This window comes from Pseudopipra pipra, chromosome 5 (genome assembly GCF_036250125.1).
Source record: "Pseudopipra pipra isolate bDixPip1 chromosome 5, bDixPip1.hap1, whole genome shotgun sequence".
Taxonomy (NCBI): domain Eukaryota; kingdom Metazoa; phylum Chordata; class Aves; order Passeriformes; family Pipridae; genus Pseudopipra; species Pseudopipra pipra.
In genome coordinates, this window is record NC_087553.1 from 14,877,357 (window position 1) to 14,900,859 (window position 23,503).

At 43.6% G+C, this 23,503-nt stretch overlaps 1 protein-coding gene across 7 annotated transcripts in view; it reads right to left on the reverse strand.

Annotated features, from left to right (window-relative positions):
• Positions 1–23,503, reverse strand: part of IQSEC3 (IQ motif and Sec7 domain ArfGEF 3) — a 101,781-nt gene that overhangs the window by 47,879 nt on the left and 30,399 nt on the right. For 6 of the 7 annotated variants that reach the window (XM_064654606.1, XM_064654612.1, XM_064654611.1 and 3 more), the window contains exon 2: positions 10,506–10,586. In XM_064654606.1, the coding sequence (XP_064510676.1) occupies positions 10,506–10,586 (81 nt within the window). Of the gene's footprint in view, positions 1–3,423; positions 3,621–10,505; positions 10,587–23,503 lie in introns of those variants that run through there. The other variant, XM_064654610.1, reaches the window with a different exon arrangement.

Genomic DNA, 23,503 nt, shown 5'->3' on the forward strand with positions numbered 1-23,503 from the left:
TTTAGAGAAGGAAAAAACAGATGGCATCCTACATTAGTGTAACTGCCCGCTCAGCACCCCGGGAAAGAGAAACTTGGCTTCTCAGCAGCAGTCTTTCTGCCACTTCAACTCAGATCTCTTGGCTCCTAATCCCCGAGGCAGGTTTGAACATCACCAAATTCGCTGACAAAAGCCTGCCAGTGCAATCATGCAGAAGATAGAATTTCACTGCTAAAATGAGATGAATTCAGGGCTGGGAGGCAGCAGAGTCTCTACAAGAAAGGAAACCTTGCATGTCCCCTCAGCCCATTGCTCTCCTAATTCAGCTGCCTATGAGCTGGGTGAGGGACACAGCTCTTGGCATTTATAAACCAAGGCAAGGCTTCTGTGGTCTTCTTTTTCCACCTGTTGTGATGGACCCTACGTTGGACTGCACCTCTGGGTTCCCTCCTAAGGGATCAGGGTAATTGATTTCTGAAGGCAGTTGAGTGAGCCATTTCACAGGAAGATCTTCTTGTGACTCAGAAAAATTTTATTTCTATTCTCAAGTATCTTGGCTGTTTCATCTCTTGCAATCACTGCAGCCCAGTAGAAGGACACTGCTTGTGCCAAACCAAGCAGAAGGAAACTCGGTTCTCAACAGAAAGAGTAACACAGCTTCAAATCACCATCCTGCTCAATACAGACAGTCCAAACACCATTTACCAGCTTTAGGAAATCGGATATGATCCAGGTTTTAACTTTGCCACTGTCTTCAGATCTAGGGGTTTGTGTTGGCCTTTGGCTGAAGACCAAAATAGAAACAGCAAGGCTAGCATTCCTTCCTCCTTTTCCCAATCCAGTGACCACCCCCACAGCCTTACGCAGTAGGCACAAAGCTTTACTTTTCCAGGTTTTAACCTATTTTGTCACTGCTGATTCGTTCACTCTCTGATCCACTTCATGTCACTTCTCTTCCCCTAGGCTTCATTCCTTTTTCCATCTTTCCTCACTCCCATTTGGAAAACAGAATGACTTAGCAGCTTACATATTTGGTCATGCAAGCTCATATTCCCCTATGGCACTTAAAATTCACTTACCTATGAGGAATGAAAATTATTCCCACCTTTATTCTCCATACTCAGACATGGAACTTTTGGAGCAAGATCATTAAGAAAAACTGGAGTTTTCCTAGACGAAACCAATCCTACTGTGTGGTTGAGCAGTACTCTGGCTGGTGCTAAATGGCTTTATGCCAGTGGATTGCACCAAAGTCAGTGAAGGCTCCAGCCCAATATGCTCTATTTTAAGGCAATCTGTAACATCCTTATCAGATCCAGTTGTGCTGTAACAGCACAGCAACACTTCTCACAACATCATTCTACGTCATCCAGTTTTGTGCATCTTGACCCACCACTCTCACATGAGTGTATTTATGAAACTACAGGCAACTGTTATATTTTGTCAGTCACCCTGAAAGACATGCAAAAGAGTACCAGCAGTGTGTACATAGGGCAGCCTATCCTCGTCTTCCCTCTTTCTCCAAAAGATGGAATGAAAGAGATTGCAGTCAACCTAGGCAATAATAACAGCATCATGACCTGTTCAGAGGAAAGCAGCAACATATCAGTTTGGGGCATCACAAAGGTGACATACAGCTCTAATCACTACACAAATACAATTCCCAGTGGGATGATGGGACAACCTATGCATTGACGAACCAAGGTGCCAGCCAGAGATGGTTAAAAATTACTAGAACACACTTCCAAGTGGCGTGGCCAGAGTTAGGCTCTTCAGTCTCAAAAGAAAAATCTCACTGAACTCAGGTCCTGTTTATGCCTTGAACAAGCAAGGTGACAGTCCCAAAAATGTCCCAACTTTTTTACACCCACTCCCTCACCTGTCTAGATGTTTTCAGAATCCAAACAGAGTGGCTTGAGCAGCTGTACAGTGTGCTCCACTTCAGCATCTCAGATTCTTCAGTTCTTCCTGAAACGTATGAAAGCCTGCCAGGGCCACATGCAGAAGAAGAAATTCTGGTGCAGAGATGATTTTTCAAAAGGAGAGCTTATTGTATTTGAGAACAGAGCCTGTCCCATGGGGGTGGTCAGAAGATGAACCTTCATAGGAGTGAGTTAGTGTTGCAGAGCACAAAAGAGACAAAAGGCCTTTGGATTGAGATCACACTACAAGAAAATGTGTAATAAAAGGCCACAGCCTCATTGCTGTCACTGCCAAAGAATGCTGGCATGAACAGGACTATTCCAGCCAAGGGACCTGCTCATTTATCTCCTGCTCATATGCTCTTGTTCCCTCCAGTTTCTTCTTTCATTTACACTATTTTTTATCTTCCTGCTTTTCCTGCTCCTTCTCTCCTGTCATTCTTCTCTGTATAGCATGTTTGCCATTCATTTTTCTTACAGTAGCACTGTTACATTTGTTGGGATGAGTCTGTCTCCCTTTCTTTCTCATTGGCTCCTTTTTTTCATCTCTTTGCCCTATCTGTCTCTGCCTTACAAGCCATTAATAAGCCTGTGGACAGAGGGTCTACAAAAACCACCTGTCAAGTTCCACAGAACCACACCATAGTGTACAAAAGGTCTGGAATGGCTCAATTTTGGGGGTGGGTACGTCTTGACTGATGCAGATCAGGTCAGATGATATTAGTAGAGGATTAGGATGAATGGTGTGAGCTCCACCACAGTCCATCTGCTATTATTTTATCAACCGTCTGTGCCTGCTTTTCAGTGCTAGATACAGGAATATTTCCAAGGCTGGCATAGCCTCTTCTCTTGCATCTCTGTGGCATTAGCACACAGAAAACACAGGCTACAGCAGGCATTTATGTTGCATTCCCCCAGTACCAAAAAGTTGCCATGTTACAGGCAAGGAATTCTCCACAATATAGGGGAGAGAGAACATGAGGATCATCTGCAAGCCAAGAATGAATTGTCTGGTATTAATGCAACTAACTGATTAACTGATCTCAACAACTGTTGAAAGTGGCTTCCACAACTGTGAGGTTGGTTATGATTGATCCTCTTTCACAGATATTACCATGGCCCAAGAAATAGCAAGCACTGTCACATGTGGGAGAAGAGTACTTGAATCCAAGTCCAAATTCCTCTAGGGCAGGACTCAGGTAAGCAACAGAAGCAACTGGGGAAAAGGAAGGACTGGAAGAACCTGTGGCTAGGCAATGGCTGTGTACAGCTTCAGGCTCTCAGAAAACATGTGTCTGATGGGCACCTTTGCAGTTTCAACATAAGATACTTCAAATATGGGTTTTTTTGGCCTCTCTCTCCTGGCATCTTCCACTTTCCTGAAGAAAGGTGTTGATAGGGGCAAACAAAGAAACCAATGTGACAGGGAGACTCCAGATTCCACCAGAAATATTTTTTTTCCTGTTGAAGAGCCCATCTATTCCTTACTTTACTTCCCCACCCTCATGTTCTCCACACTTGCCTGAGAGTGGCTGCACCAGCTGTTGGAGAGGAGCTGAGAAATGTCTGTGTGGAAGATAGTGCCAAAATGTCCTGGTGGATCTCCTTTACGGGACTGAGACGCTGCATCTGAAACTGACCTCCTGTTTCTTTGGATGCTTCCAGAAAGAGCCATTCCTCCCAGGTCATAGTACCAGAAGAATTGCCAACTATACCTCCCTGCAAGAGATTCCCAAGGTTGTTGGTAACTATGATGTTAAGGACGTTCTCTAAAATATTTTTTGCTTATAATTCTAAGTGTTTCCATATTTGCCCTAAATCTACATTCACTAAACATCTTTGTGATTCTGGACCTAGGCTCCTGCAAAGCAATTAAAGTTGCTAGTCCTCACTGTACAAAACACCCATAAAAAGTAAGGAATCTACTCACTCCCTAGCTTAGGAAGAGTTCAAATCTGGGTCTAGACATTACTCCTCGCCCACGTCTTTGTGTCAGACTAAAATCCAAACTCTGAAAACTGTGAGCCGGGGGAATATTTATGTGAACTTTGCTGACCCATCCCTGCCTGTCTGCAGCATCCCTGCAACCTCCAATCGTACTCTCTGGAACAGGATTATTAAGTCTACAGGGAGGGAAGAATAAGAAGTAGATGAGCTGTTAAGAAGCAGAAAAAAAATCTTCTCTTCATGACTGTGACCTCAATAAGGAAAAGAAATGAGAAGCACAAACAGGATGTGCTAGCAAAGCAGAAATGTTGCTCAAACTTCTGTGTGTTTTCAAAACCAGTGGTGTGGAGGACTTTGGCAGGAATGCAAGAAGTCAGACTGAAGAGTTTTGTGTACTGTCATTTGTCCTCAGAGGACACCAGATATAGACCATGGGTGTGGAGGCTTGCTTTGCACTGGCATGTCCACGTCCTGTTAAGATTGACCTGGAGCGTTGTCCGTTAAGAATCAGAGAAGAACTCAGCCTCCATTGTCCACTAATTGTAGGAGCATCCACTTGACACTGCCAGTTGGGGGCCAGTTAGGCAGAGTTGTTATGCTTTTTTAAGTGGAAGGTTATAGATCTGAATTGATATAGACCAGAATCATCATCATCATGTTTCACACCTGAGACAGAGCCACTGAGTAGCTCTGAGATGAAAGGAAGCACTGACTTTCCGATTTTATATCCAACATCCTGCCAGTGATCCTAAGTCAGAAATGCTAATTTCCCATTTCATGAGCTGGATTTGCATTCTTTCTGTGGGGCAATCTTTTACAAGTTCAGACAAAATGTTGAGTAGCTCAGTTGTTTTACTGTAATGCTTAAAGAGTGATGGATACTGGTGGAAAATCATCATTCCCCACTGTTTATCAAGGTGCTTCAGTAGTGTCCAGAAGGAGAATTCACTTGTGGTGAGTGGTTCAGTTCTCAACAACTTCATGGGCTTCAGCCTTAAAGGACATCTCATTCACAACCCAAACAAAGTCTTGGGGATTTCTCAGGAGGATCTAACTGTTAGAGGACGTAGTGATCCAAGGGCAAAGTGAGAGCTGTGCTGGGAGGAGAGATGCTCCTGGGCTACAGCAGTGGGGAGCCAAAGAAGGACATGATGTTGTGACTGTGCAGTGGATAATATTCATGGCTCTTTTGTGCCAACGCCTTCCAACATGACTTCATAGGACAAAGAACAAATGCATGTTCAATCGAAACAGTTCAGGTAAAGAAATGGGAAGAATCAGAGAGAGCAGATCTCCAGAGGTAAATGAAATCAGATTTTGGTTTTTAAACATGTGCTGCTTAAGGGGTAGCATACTCCTATGCAGCTCAGAGAGCTGGGAAGAAAGATGTTTGAAGGTTTGATTTGAAAGAACCATCCAAAATCTGCCCATCTACTTATCAGCCTCCCACATATACAAATGGAGCAACAAGCACAAAAGACCTCTTCCAGCAAGAACCTGTATTTTCATTTCAGTACTTTGGTAAGTCACAAGTGAGGCAAGAAGGAATTTCACCAGAACTGCAAGGAAGGCTGGCTTGGAGATGCAGCTGATGGTTCACAGGTCTCTTTACCACTACCTGGTGCTGTGATGCCAGGAAGCAACCAACCTGCTACAAAGACTAATCCAGCAGGCACTTTAGAAATGAGTCCACAGCTGTCTGAAGTCTCAACTATATTGAGTTACAATTTCATTGGTCTGTAACCATGAAGTAAACACTTCACCAGTTGCACTAATCATGTTTTAACCCTGATCTAAGCAGCAGTCTCCCTACTCAAAAGTGTGGAAATATTACAGGAAAGTATGAACAGAGCTTGCCCAACTTTTCCATAGATGTTTCAGACCCTAGCCCTTCTGCTCAGTACACCTTCAAGCCCTTCTAGAAGACTGCTCCCTCTTCCTGGAAGGACTCTGGTTCCTTTACCTTAAAAGCAGGTCAGGCCTCATCTGCACTTCTTACAGATAGTAAGGACTTTCCCACAAATGCAGTGGAACATCCTCCCTTCCCAAGATTTATTCTGGGATTTGATCCTGCCCTTTACAGAAATGTACCCAGATCCCATCCAGTCTCCCTTGTGACATGATGCTTCAGCACTCCAGTTCTATCCCCATGTCCATTGCTGAAGTGGACCTGCCCCATGTGCTTAAAGTTTTGTGTAGAACTTTTCCCATTGCTGGAGGAGAGGTGATTTTCTGATGATTTCCTATTCAGCACCACAGGGGAGCCAGAGGCAGGTTCTGAAAAGTTGCCTGTGAAAGGCAACCGAATGAATATACTGTTCCCTCCAGTTGTGACTCCATCATTTCCTCTCATTACTCTAATAGAAACAAATCTTTCTCATCTCAGCCCTATTACCTCACACAAAGGAAAATGGTATGTAATCCTGTTAGAGCTGGGCTGCTGCTGGACATATTTTAAGGTCATTGTTCTGGGATGCCAGTCTCTACTGTGTGAGACTGGGAGAGGTTGGAAATGCAATTACTAGGCTATTCAAATCCCCAGAATGAAACCCCACTGTTAACAGGCAGAAGCCAGCAAGAAAAAGAGCAGTTGCTTTATGAAATTACAGGGTTTGGCTAAATCAGAGTCTGATCAGCACCTCAGTAAAGGAGCAGAGTTAGCTCCTACTGCCATCCATGGAGTTTCTTCCTGTCACTTAACCTGATCTTTGGCATACTCAATGGAAACCCAACCTGCAAGATGGCTTATGGTCATGAAGCCAGTAGTGTACAAGTCCATTGGAGACAATGGTGGTCCATATACAGGATTTATACTGCACTTTGAAATGGGAAAGTCCTTACAGTTCAGCAACAGGAATCTGCCTTCTGCTGCCATCACCTCATCTTGTACTTTGGCTCTGAGCTTCTTGGCAGAATCTGGGATCAAATCTATCTCTTAATATTCATGGCCTACAGCACCAGTCTTGCTAATTGCTGGTGCAACCCAGCTAAGCAGCCAGGTGGGAAATTTGCATTGCTAAACTCATGGAGCTGTAACTTCCCCATGAGGAATTCACATGCTGCAGGAGAGAAGGGGGCTAGCTCTGCTTGTGGCAATCAGCGAAGCAAAGCAGAACAATATGAGTGGGAATAATCACAATCACCTCATTGAGCTGGCTTCTGTTGAGTGGTTAGACACTGACATGTTCCTAATCATTCCCATCCATGTGAAGCTGAGGCATTTTTAGCTAGATTGGTAGCAAAGAAAGAGTCAGAAATCTTGCAGACAAACATTAGGGAAGACCACACAAGAACGACAGTGACCATCACAAACTACAAGCAGAGACAAATTTTTGTCCCAGATTGTTCCTGGTAGCCAACCTCCTACTGTCATTCCCTGCATTTCCTTCCTCTTCTGCCCCTCACTTGAGCTGCATGGCTGCTCTTGCTGGTCTCTCCTGCAGTCAGGCACTCACTCGTCTTACTGCTTTGATGTCCCTTTTTATTTTCACCTTGCCTGCTGTGCCACCCTCCTGCTGGCCGTCTTCCCTCAGCCTCCCAAAGGATTCCTGTCCCACAAGACGAGGCTGGGTTCCTACTGAAAGCAGGACCATTCTTGCAGGTCCCAGAAGGACGGGATGTGGGCTGAGGTAGAGGAGGAGAAAGCAGCCGATCACTGCTGGAGCCTCCAAGTCCCTTGAAGAGATGAGAGTCACTTCCCTGTTTATGCTCTTTATTAGTCCCTATTCTCTTTAATCGGCTTAGACTGATGAGCCGAGGCAGCGGCAGGGATCAGCCGGGCTGTTTAATTAAAGGATTGCAGCTCAGCCTTGCAGTTTGGGGGTTTGTGTAAATGAGCTGCAAGTACATTATTTAATCTGCTGCGCAGAGAGGAGTTGGGGCATTAATGAAGCAAACTCTAATTAAAACTAGATGGTTGATGGTTATTAGTGGCATCAGTTTTGACAGGATTTATCTCATTTAGGGAAACTATCATGGAAGGGGGAAAGAAAGAATAAACCCAAGCTGGTTTATCAAAATTCGCCACAGCACCACTTGTGACTGGCTGTCCATTCAGTGGGACACAGAAAAGCTGCACAGGGAGCCCCTATGTACCAGGTTTTCCCATCAGGAGACCTGATGAGCTTATTTAGGGATATGCTTGGCTCACCCAGGAACTGATTGCCTATTCAGGCTGTCTGACCCACATATTTCAGTCTTGATTGACTTTTGTTCTGCCTTGGTTCCATGGGGAGCTTGTTCATGATGTGAGCAGGGTGGCAGTCTCTGTAAATAATCTGATGAGCTTCTCCAAGCAGCATAGTGAGCCATTTCAGAACACCACATGGACATCAGCTCCACAGTGATCCTAAGTTTTTCCCTCCCTGCCATTCTTTTGCCTTCCTCACTGCAGTGCATATGTAACTTCAGACATGAAAGAAGCCCATGGCTGACTGCAGGACCTGGCAGAGACTAGGAAATGTTTTCTGGCCAGCATAAAGCTGACTGGTGAGCTTAACAGTGCTGCATGTGCTCTGCTTTTCTTCCAGCACAGTGTGGGAAGTAGTGATGCTCTTTTCTCCTGAGGTGGTCAGGCAGGGAGATCACACATAAAAGCTGCTCTGTTTCAAAGAGCAAAAAATTCTGTGTGTCTGTTTTGCACTTTCAAATAGCCATGGTGGTTTCAACCTTTTTTATGTCTGCACAGTGTATTGTGTCACACACAAACAAATTCAGGACTGCTATTGGAGTCTGGAGGCATTAGAAATGGAGAGGACACAAGAAAGTCCTGGGAAAAAAGTAAGGAAAGCATGAGGCCTGCAGAGTGGGACAAGTTACAAAAGGCATAAAATGGACAGGCATAGATCAGTAGGAGAAGCCCCTTAACTGGAAGCCCAGATGCAACAAGCAGTTGAGGTCATTGTCATTCATCCACACTTCAGAATTTCCTGGCTCAGACTCATCTTTGGATGCAACTTGCCAAATTTGTTAAATTACTGAAACAAATGGTTGCTTCTTCTTCAATTTACCTGTCAAATCCCAGCAGTAGGAGGGCAGACAAACTCAGGCTCAAGGGATGGGCAGGGCCTTTGAGAGTCACCGGGATGAAAGGAAGGCCTGACCAAGAACTTGACAAAAACAACCCTAGAGCCAAAGACTGAAAGAATGTCAGCCTTGTAGAACAAGAAAATACTAGAAACAAAAGGAACTGATCAGAAGTAAGATGGAGGCTGCAACAAGAATGGGGCAGGGTCAAGGACAAGTGTATGAAGATAGAACACCATGATAAAATTGAGGTTTGATTCAGACAAAATAGAACACTTAACCAAAACTCTCTCACTCCAGAAATGCAAGGGAGAGGTTGCTGACCACAGAAATATCTGTAGTCTCCTCCTCTGCTGTCTCCTTCTCTTCCTTGCCAGCATCCCCCATCTGCCATGGAGGTGAACAGGCTGTCATGCAAACTTTACCAACGCTTGAGAGCCCTTAGCACAGACGTCATGGGGGTTACCCCTTCCATTTTCATACACAGATGGGCAGGAGGGGTTCTGCTTCTTTACCCTGTCTCCAAGCATGGCTGAACTCTACTTTCAAAGATACACACCCATCCGCTCACCCCTGTTCTCTTCACAGTTGTCCAGCACTTATATTTTTTTCTTGGAAGGAAATCAGAAACTACAGTCTGCTCCAGTGAGCAGAACAAACCAGAGGAATATAATTTTAAAAATGCTGTAGCCTCACTAATGCAATTCAGCTGCCCAGTTCAGAGCCCTCCCTAGTAACTCAGGCTTCTTACCAAAGGTCAGATGTAAAAGTCTAGCAGTGTGATGAGAGAAATCTTTAAAGAGAAAACTCTTTGCTGTTGACAGAATGGTGATGAGGCCTGAGAAAAAGGAGATGATCTGTAAGATGGAAGTGTGGGAAGTTGTGAGAAGAGAAGGACATGGCAAGAACAGAAGGACAAGGCCAAGCACAGAAGCTATAAGCAGTACATGCATCTCAAGTACTTTTGAAGCTCCTTGGACCCCTTGCTCTTGGCACTGACGTTTCTCACTGATGGGGGAGGGCTACGAGAATTGCTGGTGTCCCCATACCTGGCTGGACTGGATACAAGTTGGTGATAGTTAATAGTACCTGTCTATAATTGTTCTCTGCTGGCAAGCTCAGACCATTTCAACACATGTAAAACTGCTCCCCCAACCCTGTCTCAGGGTGAGAGACAGAACCCTGAGTTTGGTGACTTTTGCTGTAGCTTAGAGGTTATGGATCAATATTGTGTCCAGGAACCTTATAGTGTGGGGTAGCTAATTTGAAGGAGAAGAGTGAAGCATGTGTATGTCAGTGTCACCGTGACACAGAAGGGTAAGAAAAGGTACAAGTGTGAATGTGGATTGATGGAAGCAGATGTTTGAAGAGAGGCTGAAAATACCTTTTTGGAAGTGAATGGGTGTGTGAGAGTGGAGGCCAGAGAGGGTTTGCAAGCAATTACACAACAGTACAAACAGTAATCTCTGGGAGTGAAAAGAGACAGACAGCAGTGCTGGGGACATGGGACGTAAGGGATGATGGTGGAGGATTGGCATGTATAATATGTGAGTTTTGTCTGGGGCAAGAAGATTAGGAATGGATGATAAGGAAGTAGGAAAAATAAAGGTCTGGCTGGCAGCAATTTCCCACCTTGGTGAGGAGTCTGGAGATGAAGGCTTCTGCTCCGCGTCAGCTGCTGGGCAACAGAACTGGTGTAAAACAGTTTCATTCCTGTAAGAAAAAACAAACCATAGTAGGTCAGTGTTCAGTTCATTTAGCAAAAAACTCAGGGGAGAATGTCTTTTTCAGAGCTGTTCCAAGGGGACGGCGAACCCCAGTGATGCTGAAAGAGTAATCTAATTATTACATGAATATTTTGCACTCCAAGGTGGTGGGGAGCAGGGAGAAGGCGGCTGGTTGGAAATTCTATTTCCATCTATCTTCATCTCCCTTACCTTACCTGTCCTGCTGTTGATGTCAAGCCATAGAGAATGGGACAAAAGTGCCCAAATAAAAAGTTTTCCTTCTACCAGTATCTGTCTCATGATCCCATACACCTCATGAAAAATGGTTTTATCTGTCTCTAACTTTTATTTCTTTTGCAACAGAAATATGCTCTTAGATATGTTTCCTATACATTGTAATGCAAAGTAGTTGATTTTTACTTGAGAGTGGCTAAATTACCTCTGCAGATAATTTTCCTGAAACCTCCCTAGAGCAGAGAAATTGCCTTAGCACATCATTACTGGACATTACCAGGAACAGGAGTGGAAAACTGACAGGACAAGCACAAGTAGAGGGGCTCAGACCATGACAAGGGGAAGAGACCATAGCAGAGAAAAGCAAAACCATAAGAAGTGGCAAACTTAAGCAAAACAGGAAAACAGAAGACTAAAAATGGGTTTACTAGATAAAAAAGACAAAGGAATTCATCCAAAGTAAGAAATCCTAGTGCTACAGAAATTTTTGACACTAGGCTATCAACTCCATTAGGTAGGTTTACTGGAAGAGATCAATTATGGTATTTGGTAGCTCGAGCTTGGTGACTCAAAAGAGGGCCCCCAAGCAAAGAAATGCCTGGACAATGATACCCTTACAACCTAAACTCCCCATCCCTCATGTGACAGTCTGGACCAACAGCATTATTAGAGTCTGGGGTTTTCACACCCTTCATTGGTTTGGTATTTTGTTGCCAAGTGGTTGTCTTGTGCTCATCTTCATTTCCTCCTTACATCAGTTTCAGTGGGGGTTTTGGTCAGTTCTGTAGTCAATATAATATGTTTTCTACAGTTCATATATCCATGACCTATGGGCTGTCCACTCCATCTATTAATTTTTAAGTAATATTTAAGCTACAGCTGTGTCTATTCTAACTATTATTAATGTTCAGACTGTTAGCTTCAAGTTTCCCTACAATCTCTCCTTGACTTACACAACACAGCCATATAGTTCAGATAAAATTCAACTTGCAGCTCAACAATTCTAAGTACTTATGTCAAGCAAGTACTTGGCTACCTTCAAATAATATAAAATTTTCAACACCTAGACCAAACTTCCAAAACTGCTCACTAATCTCGAATGACTTGTTCTTGGGGTCCATTACCTGAAAGCATTTGTAAGCAGCCTGGTTTTCCTGGGTGTTGGGCACTTATCATGGCATTGGAACCAGTAAGAGCTGCTCATCACCTCCGAAAATTAGATCCTTTGAAGAGAGCTCCAGGGAGGCCCTTCAGCATATATCATCAGCCAATTTTGAACATGCTGACCTTCACCCATGAAAAGGAGTCACTAAAAAGAATCTCAGTGCTAAGGAGGGAAAGTACTAGGGGAATGGAAAAGAAAATGAAAAGAGAAGAAGAAAAGCAGGGGAGACAAAGCAGGCTGAATCCTCAGGTGGCATAAAAGCACCCTGTCTCAAAATCAGTGGAACACCATTTAGAGCTCTCTTCTCAGTGCTACTGTGGAGACCCAGGGCTCAAATGCAGTCATCTCCTTTTAAAAATATTTTTGCAGCTTCTAACCCAGACATAAGCAGTACAGCTAAGTTTCCTGGCTTGTCTTGGGGGTCTCAGGTTCTTTCAAAGGCCCTGTCACACTTTCCATCACTTTGAAACGTGAATCTTATCACCTTTGTCTTTTTCAAAATCTGATAGACATAGCCACAAAGATACCTAAATTACAGACAAGGATGATACTTTTCCCAGCTCATTTAATAAAACAAACTGCTTAATTCTTCCACTTCCTTGGCTCCCAATGGCTTCTCGAAAGGAATCTTTCCTTAGAAACAACAGGACTGTCAGGAGCAGCATAGCAAGGGGAAGACAAAAGCATTAGCTTTACCTCACTGACCTCTAACCATGCCCTCAGTCTCTGCCTGTGACATACAACCTGCTGGAAAAGAGAGGACATGTTTGTGTGATGTGTCAACTTCATCTCCTTGGCCTTCCACTTCTGAAACTACCCAGCTCACATCCCTTCCCTCCGACCAGTCTGGTTATTGTTGGTTCTCACTACCTTGTTTCCAATTTAAACTTCTCAGGTGGCATGCAGCTATCTGACTGATGTGCCCAAAAATTACTTGTGTTGTCTTTTCACTGAAGCAAGTGGGCGAATCACATTTGAGTCTATGTTCAAGTAGACTCACACAAGTACTCCAGCTCCTACATCCTGTCACACTGCTTCCAGCTAGAATCTGTCAGGACTTTTCTGATAAAATTTTGGTTTCGTATAAAAATACTGATTCATCAAATTTAAACTAACTGGTGAAAACCTCTAGGGTTTAAAAAAGATTCTTCAAATTTACAGGGGTTCTCCTGGACTTTCTGGCAAGCTGCTGGAGGGCCGTGCCTCCACCTCTCACATCTCTAGTGCAGCTATGCCATACGAGTAGCCTCTTGGAGAGGGGCTACCAGGTTTTCCACCCTGCCCAGATCCCAAAGCAGTAAATCTGGGAGCTGGCTAGTCCATGCAGTGTGGAGCACCTGTGCCAAGGCAGTCAGCTCCTAAAAGCAGCCCTGGAGTCACAGACATCGTCAGCTGCAGTGTGGCAATGCACGAGGCTCTCAGCTGATTCAGCAACAGCTGGTATTCATTCTGAGGTGAATTCTTCATTTCAAAAGTATTATATGTTGGCATTTCCTACTCTCATCTATACAAGATCTGACAGGGATAAAAAAAGGGGCCTATTTCCAGAAAAAAGTAACAATGTACTTTTAAATCACAGAATCATAGAATCATTTACATTGAAAAAGACGCTTAAGATCATTGAGTCCAACCATTATTCCAGCACTGCCAAGGCCACCGCTAAACCACATCCCTAAGCACCACATCTACATGTCTTTCAATTACCTCCAGGGATGGTCACTGCACCACTTCCCTGAGCAGCTCATTCCAATGCCTGACCACCTTTTGAATGAAGAAATTTTTCTTAATATCCAATCTCAACCTTCCCTGGGCAACTTGAGGCCATTTCCTCTTGTCTTATTGCTTGTTACTTAGGAGGAGAGATCAACATCCACTTGGCTACAACCTCCTTTCAGGTAGTTGCAGAGAGGAATAAGGTTCCCCTTGAGCCTCCTTTTCCTCAGGCTAAAAGCTTCCAGCTCCTGTAGTCGCTCCTCATAAAACTTGTGCTCTAGACCCCTCACCAGCTACCAAATGGAATCTTCCAGAAAACAAACACCCCAAATTTCAGCCATTTCTAATCTAAACATTTCCCTAACTTTACACTGTTCTCTGCTTTTATTCGAACAGCAGATGCACCACTTCAATTCCTAATTACACATGAAGAAAGCAAACAAGAGGGCGGGAAAACATAGGGGAAAAGAGGAAGGAATAAGGATATACAAAAAAATGCAAAATAGAAGCCTGTATATAGATGAAATGCCTTGCTAGTTAATTATCATGGTAGAAACACAAAGCAAAGTAAAGTGGAAGCAGTGAAAGGAAGAGTGGGGTGAAGTTTCAGGACTTTAGGCTCAGTCTCCTGTGGGTGTTTTAAGAAAAAAACATCTCACAAAATCTCTTCAGAGAATCAGCATGTTCTGAGCACTGCAGCTGCACAGTCAGTTGTTGATTCTGGTTCTCATATGTCCTTAACACCAGCCATGGGTATTTTCTGCCCAGAACAGAGTCATCTTGAACCTCTGAAATCTCAAGATCTCTGAAGTAATTGTGCCCTTTACATGTCACTACCAGATGTTGATCATACTCACAGGCAGAAATCTGTCTCCAGGCCATTTGGGATCCTTGTGTCCCCCTCTGGGGGCCAGGACTCCCATGGAGAAGCCACCAGGGGGGAGGTGAGGAGCAGATACTGCCTGATGGAAGTAAATATATGAGGTATAAATGGGTATTCCAAAACTGTGCTGAAAGCTCTTCCCCTGACTGGGTGCAGGGAAGCAGATTTCTTTATTCCTATTAAATCCAAGTTCCCCAAATGCCTAAGAGCAGTTGGGAGCTCTGGGGATGTTTACATTCTTCTTTTACAGCCTGCTTCTCCTTCTCTTTTGTGCAACCCAGACATGCACCACAGGGAATGGGTTTCACCTTGAAGACTACCCTTGTTCATTTTCCTCTTTTCCATCTCTTGATCCTGCATGTATCTGATATTTTGCAAATCCATGACCTCGCTTTTGCAGCACAGCACCCATACAGGAGCAGGGTTAACTTGCTATGGAAGAAGTGGACTTATTCCCACCCTGAAGAGTCTGTATTAATTGTTGGCAGAACAAAGCAGCTCTCATCTGGGTGCAAAAGGCAAGTGTCCTAGGGCCTTACTACAACTTCTAAGCCTCAAGTAAGGGCCCCAGGAAAGCAACTGTCTTCTTAACACTATGAAGTCTTCAGGTAAGATGTGGGTTTTGTTGATGTGATTCAAGAGGGCCTGTCAGGGTTGTAATGGCTGGTGGCTACCTGGATTTCATTCCCCTGTGGTATCATCAACCTTTGCAGATTTAAAGTGAATCTTGAGATATTTAGTATCTGTCAGAAGTCAGTGTAAGACTTTTCGTGGTGGGTTGTTTTTTTTTCTTTCTGTGTTTTCTTTTCATTTTGTTTTTAAACAAATCTTACTTCATAAGTCAGAAAGGCTACATAAAACTTGAATATGAGGCCCCTGAGGAGTTCAACACTAGAAAGCATAAGGCTTGTTCTTGCCTTTGAAAAACGGGGAGGAAGGCAATGTGACTTCAGTAACACTAGATTCAGACTCATTACTTTGGGGTGCTGATCCATAATTTTGTTTCTTTTAAAATGCTTCAGGTAGGTGGCAATAGTCTACTGATTAAAAGGGTAGGTCCAGGGCTTGGTTTTTTTGCCTGTTTCTTCTTTTATGTCCTCTGCCTTACCTTAGACTTGCAAACCCTTGCAGATACGGAAATTAAACAAACACTATCATAGGCAGATCAGGCAGGTGATTGTGGTGACAGTTTCTCCCCATCTGTCAGGATACTGCTGAACTGTTCCGTTTCCAATTTATTGCTTTAGAAATAAACAAATTACTATGCCTTGGACTGGACTCTGATGAAAGCTTGGAAGGGAAAACCAGCAAGAAGAAAAGGTGTTCTGGGTGGGTGGAGCTGGGTGGTACAAAAGAGGAAGAGGCTAGCAGAGAGGAGGAGGCGTGCTGAGGTACATCTTGCCAGCACTGTGAGACCAGTGTGTGGAGGAGCAGCAGAGGACAAGGGCAAGCATAGATGCAAAAGAAGGACTGGGAACAGCCTGAGCCTGTCAGTGCTTTGCTCCATCTAGCTGGGACGCACGCTCCGGAGGCAAGGATTTGACAGTCCAGACCTATCTTAAATGCAGAGAAAGCTTGGCCCATGCTGTCAATTGAAACATTAGCCCCCTCTCCTCAGAGAGAAAACAGCTGACTGAATTTTATTCAGTTGTCCTCAACATTGCTCCTGACAAGAGGTATCCTCCAGCCAGCTGCCTGCAGCCTCAGTAGGGGTATCTGTGAATTAACTGTCCAGCCACAGCAATTCCTGCTGTGATGAACTTTAGAGAGCCTTGTGCCAAACCTCCTGGCTAGCACAAGCTGTCTAGTCAGCTCAGGAGTTAGCTCTACCTTTCCGCCTTCTTAGAAAGTTGGACTGTGCTGCAAAGGGGCCCCCTGACTAATGCTGCTTTTTACAGCCATGGATCCCAGGGGCTAAGCTTCTCTTTTCTTAAAAACAGGTGTTGTAGAGGGAACAAGAGTTGAGCTGCAAAAGTTGAAAGTCTCTGTAGCTACCTAGCTTGCACATCACAGGGCCAAAGGAGAGCAAACTTCCCTAAAATTGCCTTAGTGCTGTATCTTCCCTTTGAACAAGTGCCATAAAGTGGGGCTTTATGATCTGCATTGCCCACCCTAAGCATCAGTGCCCACTAGTTTAGCACTGATAGCTGTCTTGAAATAGAGATGCCTGTCTGCTGAGAGCTGCACTATGGTAAACAAGTCTAACCTGTTTTTCTTCCCCTGCACCCCCACAAAAGCAAACCCCCAACCCAGACACCATATGGAAAACGGTGGTGCTCCCTGCTCTCCAGCAGTCAGCTTTAATTAAACAAATACCCTGTGTGGCCTGTTCCCAAAGATAAAGAGCAGCTATGTGTTTTTCTGCATGAATGATTTTAGACTACAAGAAATGCCAAAACAAGACAGAATGAAAATTGCTCTCACTACGGGTACACAGCGCGTGTTTCTCTCTGTCATGCTGCAACACCCGTGCATCCCACTGTGACTGCCGCCCTGGTCAGCTCTGTAGGATTGCTGGCATGAACCCTAAATGAAGATCACTGGCTTTCCCAACTGCCAGTACTTAACTAACCCCTGTATCCTGGTCCTTGAGCCCTACTGGCCTGTGTGTTCTGTAGCCTTGCCCTTGGCCCAAGCACACAGCAAGTTCTTAGAAATCTGACAGTGCTGAAAGGTGATCCCTCAAGCAATGTTCTATCAGTAAATAAATAGTCCAACTCACGCAGCCTTCCCTTTAAAACTCCACTTTTTGAAGAAAAGCTAGAGGCTTTGATCAAAAGTCATTGTTTGTAGCCCTGGATATCTCAGCTTTCCTGGAGTCTTTTGCTACTTGTCTCTATCTTGCGGTTTTTTGGATAGCTGCCAAGAGAACAGATGGAGTCACAGAAAATCATGGCCTAGTAGGGGAAGATTAAAGGCAGAAAGAGTCAAAGGAGAACTGAACTCATCTCAGATTAAGTTTTACTGGCTGTTATCTTTCTTAAAATGAGTACTGGAGAACCACAAACAGGAACTATTCAGCAATGAGAAACTTATGAAAGGCCAGTTGCACCGTCTTCTGACTCCCCCAAAATTACAGCTTAATGTTACCTCTGCCAAGCTATTGTGACACAACCTAGCTAAGGTTAGCTGCAGACCTTACTCCTTCTATCATCCCCCTTCTGTGATAGATCTATTTTTGACTCCAGTCAACCTGGAACTGAGAGTTGGAGTAAGATCTCAAAGAGGCAGTGTTTCCAAAAGAGTACCTTCTAGCAACTAGCTGTTTCTCCCCTGGTTTTTCACTCTTCACTCCAAACTACCTCCACTAAAACTTTCTATTGCTCATCTCAATTGAAGGGCTGTTTTGGAGGCAGTTGAGTATGGGCAGAGTTTATATTGCAAAGAAGCCATACATGATTAAAAATAAATTCAAGGTAATTTCTGTAATTCAAGTTCTTTAACTCCTTGTAAGTCTGATGGCCTCCTCATTGTTATGGGATACTGTTGAGGGAAAGAATTTGACAAGATTCAGAGAGGAACTGAACACTTTAAAGATTATCCTGTTACAATAGTTAATGCCATGTCTTCCTGAACAGTTGGTTTCTCAGTTTACTTTAGTCCATATAAATGGCAAGCATTTCTCCTGTACTCTTACTTTCACTCACTCTTACCTTGAAGAAATTCTTTGGAGAAAAGCCAGTGTATAGGACTCAAACTTATCAGCATTAGAAAGCAGCTTTTATGGGTGTCCTATAGCTGTCTACTGTGACTGTTTTTTACTCTTCCCTCTTGAACATCTGATGTTGGCTATCTCTGAAAAACAGCTATACAAACCAGATTCACAAATGTGACTGACTGAGATCTCCTGTGTTAAGGGGCAAGAGGCTTATTAGCCAAGATACTGAAGTGTAGGAGTGCAATGAGACTGAAAATGTCATGTTATTTTACATTTCCAGTAACTACTACAATCCCAACCTGAGTTACCTGCCAGAAATGAAAAATCAAATATGTTTGGTAGCCAGGAACTTGGCTTGCCTTGAACATCTCACGAGTGTTGGAGAGAATGTCTTCTGCCATGATGTTTCTCTAGAAATTTGATTATCAAAAGATCAGCACTCATCCTCTAAAACCTACTTAGTGCCTGCTTAATCATCATCTTGTTTCTTGGTACAAATTCATTTTAAGTCATACATCCTTCATATAGCATTACTATAAATTCCTTTTTTTAGTGCTAGGGGACGGGATGAAGATGGAATTCCCATTGACAGAGTATTTACATTTTTTCACTGGAATATGTTAATTTTAGAGCTCCTATAAAATATCTTAAAACAAATTGCCCTTGCTAGCATAAAATACCATATGCATACACTACTGTTTGGAAAGTGAAAATCCAATGTGACACACTGACGCAAATGTGTGTCTTTGAGCTACTGCGTGTTCTTCAGAACAGCACAGCTTGGAAGAATAAGCACAAGGCACCGTGCTGGGGAAATGGAATTTCCTGTGTTGGAGGAAGAAGATCTGGGCCAATGCTGCTGTGATCTGATCTTTTTTTGGTTAGCTCATTGGGCGACTATAACAGATATGTCAAATATGCCATTCATTTATCACCATCTGCTTCTAGGGATGGAGATATTAATGCCATATCTTCCTGAACAGTTGGTTTCTCAGCTTACTTTAGTCCATAAAAGTGGCAGGCATTTCTCCTGTACATCTTCACTCTCACCTTGAAGAAATTCTCGGGGGAAGTGTGGGTATGACTGGCAGATGAGTGCATGCATTTTGGAAAGAAATTGTGGTGTTTTGCACCAATTTCAGTACAAAGAATATGATCAGTAGAAAGATGAGTGTGGATGTGTCCTAAAGAAGGTCTGAGCACACAGTGATAGACTCTCTTTAATGTAAGGTGGCATTCTTTGGCTTAGGGTCAGAGTCAGCAATGTGTCTGGGAGATGGTGAAAATGAACCATGGCCTCTTGTGTTCTGGCTCACCAGGGTCTGCTCCTCTGCCACAGACTTAGACATGCTGTTTTCTCTTGGTGACAGGCTACTTGGCAGAAAGATGTCACCTGTGGATTCACCGTGTTCAGTGAAAATTGCTGCTGACAAGTCCATTTTGTTACCCAAAAGCATTTGAAGGAAATCTCATCCATTTATTAAGTCCACCAGGAGTGGTTGGGCTAACAGCCAGATTTTCCCTATGTGCTAGAAAGGGGCAAGAACGGAAGAAGGAATGGGATATACTCAGGAATCAGCTGCAGGGGGAGAGTCCATACTGGGTCTGGTCTGACAGATATCTCCTTCTGACAGCTGAAAGCAAAGTCTCGGATCAGTTTTTGTACCCGCTTCCAGCCCTCCTCATGCTTAAGTGGGGCATTATTTTGTGCAATTTAATGGCTCTTGGTGCTTCACCTACAATGGGATGAAATAACTTACTTAAGGTAAACTAAGGATGATACACTCACTCTCAGTTAGCTGTGGACTAACTCTATTACAGCCAGAGACAGTCTAAGTGACAGACACTGTACACAGGAGGAAACCTTAGATCAAGAATCTACTGTACAAAGAAAGTTGTATCCTTAAATTAGTAATCATAATGCATTGCACACACATGCAGTGCCTTCTTAAAAGGCAGCAGTCTGAAGGGATTTGGAAATAGTACTCAACTTGCATGGAACAAAACATTCCAATTTGAGCCATGTGGATGGCCTGGGAGAAGCTAGCATTGCCGAAAGCTTTCTGTAGAGGCATGCTTGTATCTCTGGTGTTGCCATGTTGGTGTCTCTCATGGAATTACTAGTTGATGAAATATTCTTTGGGTTTATGGGGGTGCTTCTCATGCTCTCCTATGTGCCCAGTGGAAGCAGTTCACTCTGAAGCTTCTCTTCTTGCTATTAATTTCTTTCCTAAGGCATAGTAGGAGCAGGGATGAGGGAGATGATTGTACTTGCTAATCAATTTCCAGGAAGAAACTTCCTGGGTGGAAGAGAGTTTGTCATTAGCTGCTGGAGGGGACCTGCCTCTCCTGAAATGTCTTTGAATCACAGGTCAACTGGGAGTCCATTTAAATTGAATCTCTCTATTCCAGAGAAGCATCAGCCACACAGAGCATGGCTGTCTGCTAATTGGATTGGTGCTTTGTAGCACTCAGAGCAAGGAGGCAGAGTGGCCACAATGGAAGGAAACACTATATTGGACTGTGCAGCAGTTCAGTGTGCACCATCAGCCTTGTTTAGATCCTCTGTCAGTGGTGGAAACAGTTGATGACTTACTGTGCTAGACAAGTCACAACATCATTAGCTTTGACTTGCTAACAGGCTGAGTAGTGGCATTCAAAAGAAACAGCTAGTGTTTATAAGATTGCTCTTATAAAAGAGCAATCTGATATTCTAAGTGTATGTGCACCTCTAGTCATGTGGAGGGGATCCTCTAGTGACACATGCAACACTCACTGGCAGTGAGCAGAGGTTTAATAAGTTGTAGCCAAAACTATACTTCAGATATCACAACTAGGAAGCTGCTATGTAAATCCAAAGCATGTGTGAGGGGGAGTTTGTGTAAGTTCCTGAAATAATTTCAGTTAAATAATTACCATAAACAGAAGCTGTATCAATTAATTACTTACTGGAAAGATGGTATATTAATACAAAACTATTTTTCCAAGATAATGTGTGACCTTTCCAGGACAGTATCCCTCTCTTCCAACTATCTTCAATATCATCATTTCTTTTAAAGGTTATATATGTAATGGAATAATTACATGTCTGCAAATGTATGCTGATAGTGACCTTCTGTAGCTTTGAAACATCTTTCCGTACCTCTTCGTTTTGTACTATGCAAAGGCCCTTTCTTCTTTGTTCAAATAATAGATTTATAACTACCTAAAATGGAAATAGCTGGCAAAAGCTCACTTTTAATTACAGTGATAAGCATTCTCCAAATCCCCTCCAGTACCTCATATAATAATTATAGTTTGTCAGCCTAATACCAATGAGCATGTGGTCCTCCTAAAGGGATCCAGAACTAGCACTCTTCCTGAATGCTCTGCTAGCATAGCAAACACCTTTTTTCTTCTCTCCTATTTTGGGCCAATACGTATGAACACTATAAAAAAGCTGAGGCTTGTGTTAGTGGAACTGGCAACCCCTTTCGTAATTACTGTGACTGTGAGATATAAACGGAATTTAGGTCTCTTCCTCAGTAAGAATAAATTATTTTTATTTTTTGAATAAGTGTCAGAATTGGACTCGGTAAAAGGATTTTTGTTATGACTGAGTATTAAATCTTGTTTTAATCAGGCTTACACTTCTTACTGGCTTCTCACTCATGCAACTGATGTTTAACCCCTTAGTGCAGGAAGAAAGCCCTGGAATTTTCCAGAGGCTAAAATTCAAGTATCCCCCAGCACTGGAGAATGACACAAAGCTAAATGAAGGAGTGATGTTGAGTAATTCAGAATCCCATAAACATGCAAATTAGCTGTATAAACAGAAATGGCTCAGCCCTGAGCTCTTCACGCACCTTAGCAACCGTGTTCTGTAGACCTGTCCCTGCACAGCAATGCATGGCCAGATGTGCTGCTCGTACCCCTGCAGTTCTGGGCACTTGCAGGCAGCTCTGGATGCCAGCACATCATGACAGTGGATTGCACCAGTTTCTAAAGACAAGCTCAAAAGCTCATTCCTACCACGCTGGGCTGATGCACTCAGTGTAAACTGTGGTTTTATTCTGCATACTCACCAAAGATTACCGAGATGGTCTGTGGGGTAGATCCAGCTGCCTAGTGCTGAGCTGCTCTGGCTCTGCTGTTGAGGCTTGACATAAAACAGTCTAACATGAGGAGTGCAGTTGGATGCAGTGAGGAAGATCATGGCTTGGCTTGCAGAAGGCGGCTTCAGGCTCTGGGTTTGGGGCCTTGGCTGTGGAAAACCAGTTACTACCACACCTGTAGGTGCTTGGGGCTGTTGCATCAATGACACCCACAACTGAAAGTGGAGGGGTTTCCTAACAAGCAAGGACACAAGGGAAATCAGGAATGCAGAACTGGATGTAGGCTGCTTGCTGGCATACACAAGGCTAACTTTGCTATTCCCTGGTGCTTCAGAGCCGAGCTGCTTCTGCTGTGGGAAGGAGAGCAGAAGAAAAGTGCAGAACCAGTTGCAGAGTTGACTCTAATACCTCAAGGGACAGATAGCAATTGTCACCACTTTCAGGGGAAATTTAATTTCCCCATTTCCCTTCCACACACACCCATATGCTTCCACCAGGGCCTTGACATATGGAAAGCAGGAAGCATTCAAGGCTGCTTGTGGACACAGCAGCTGGCTGACACCAAGAGTAGTTAAATTTGCATATCTAATTGTTCTGGAAGGAAAGTACCATTGGGCACCAATGCAAAGGGGGAGAGGATGCAACTTGAATGCTCGGCACATGACCAACACAGATATTTGGTTTTGAGTTAAGAAGAGATTTCACAGTTTCTTGAGGCTTCATAAACTTCTGACCTTGCCAAAGTTGCAGAAGAACAGGTGGAATTAATGAGGTATTCTAAGATTTGGAAAATCTGTGAAAGTTGTTCCCTTTCCCCATCTGAACTGTTCAATAATTCCTGAGATTTATAACTAGTAGAACATACAATGTACTGTCAAATCAATTTATCAAGAGGATGACAGCTTAGATTAGTCTTAGACCCAGGAGCTGGATTATTTTATACTCTGTCTGGTGCAGCAGCACTGGGAAAAAAGTCACCTCAAAAATGGAGAAGGCATCACTTCTCAACCTCATGTCTTGTATACACTAATTGGTCATCTACATCCTGTCTCAGAACTGAGATAGAAATGTCAGCTAACACTCATATATGTACTTGGCCAAAAGAGCAGTGCTTCAGTCAGTGATGACTATCGAACCTATACAGCCTGCACCTGCA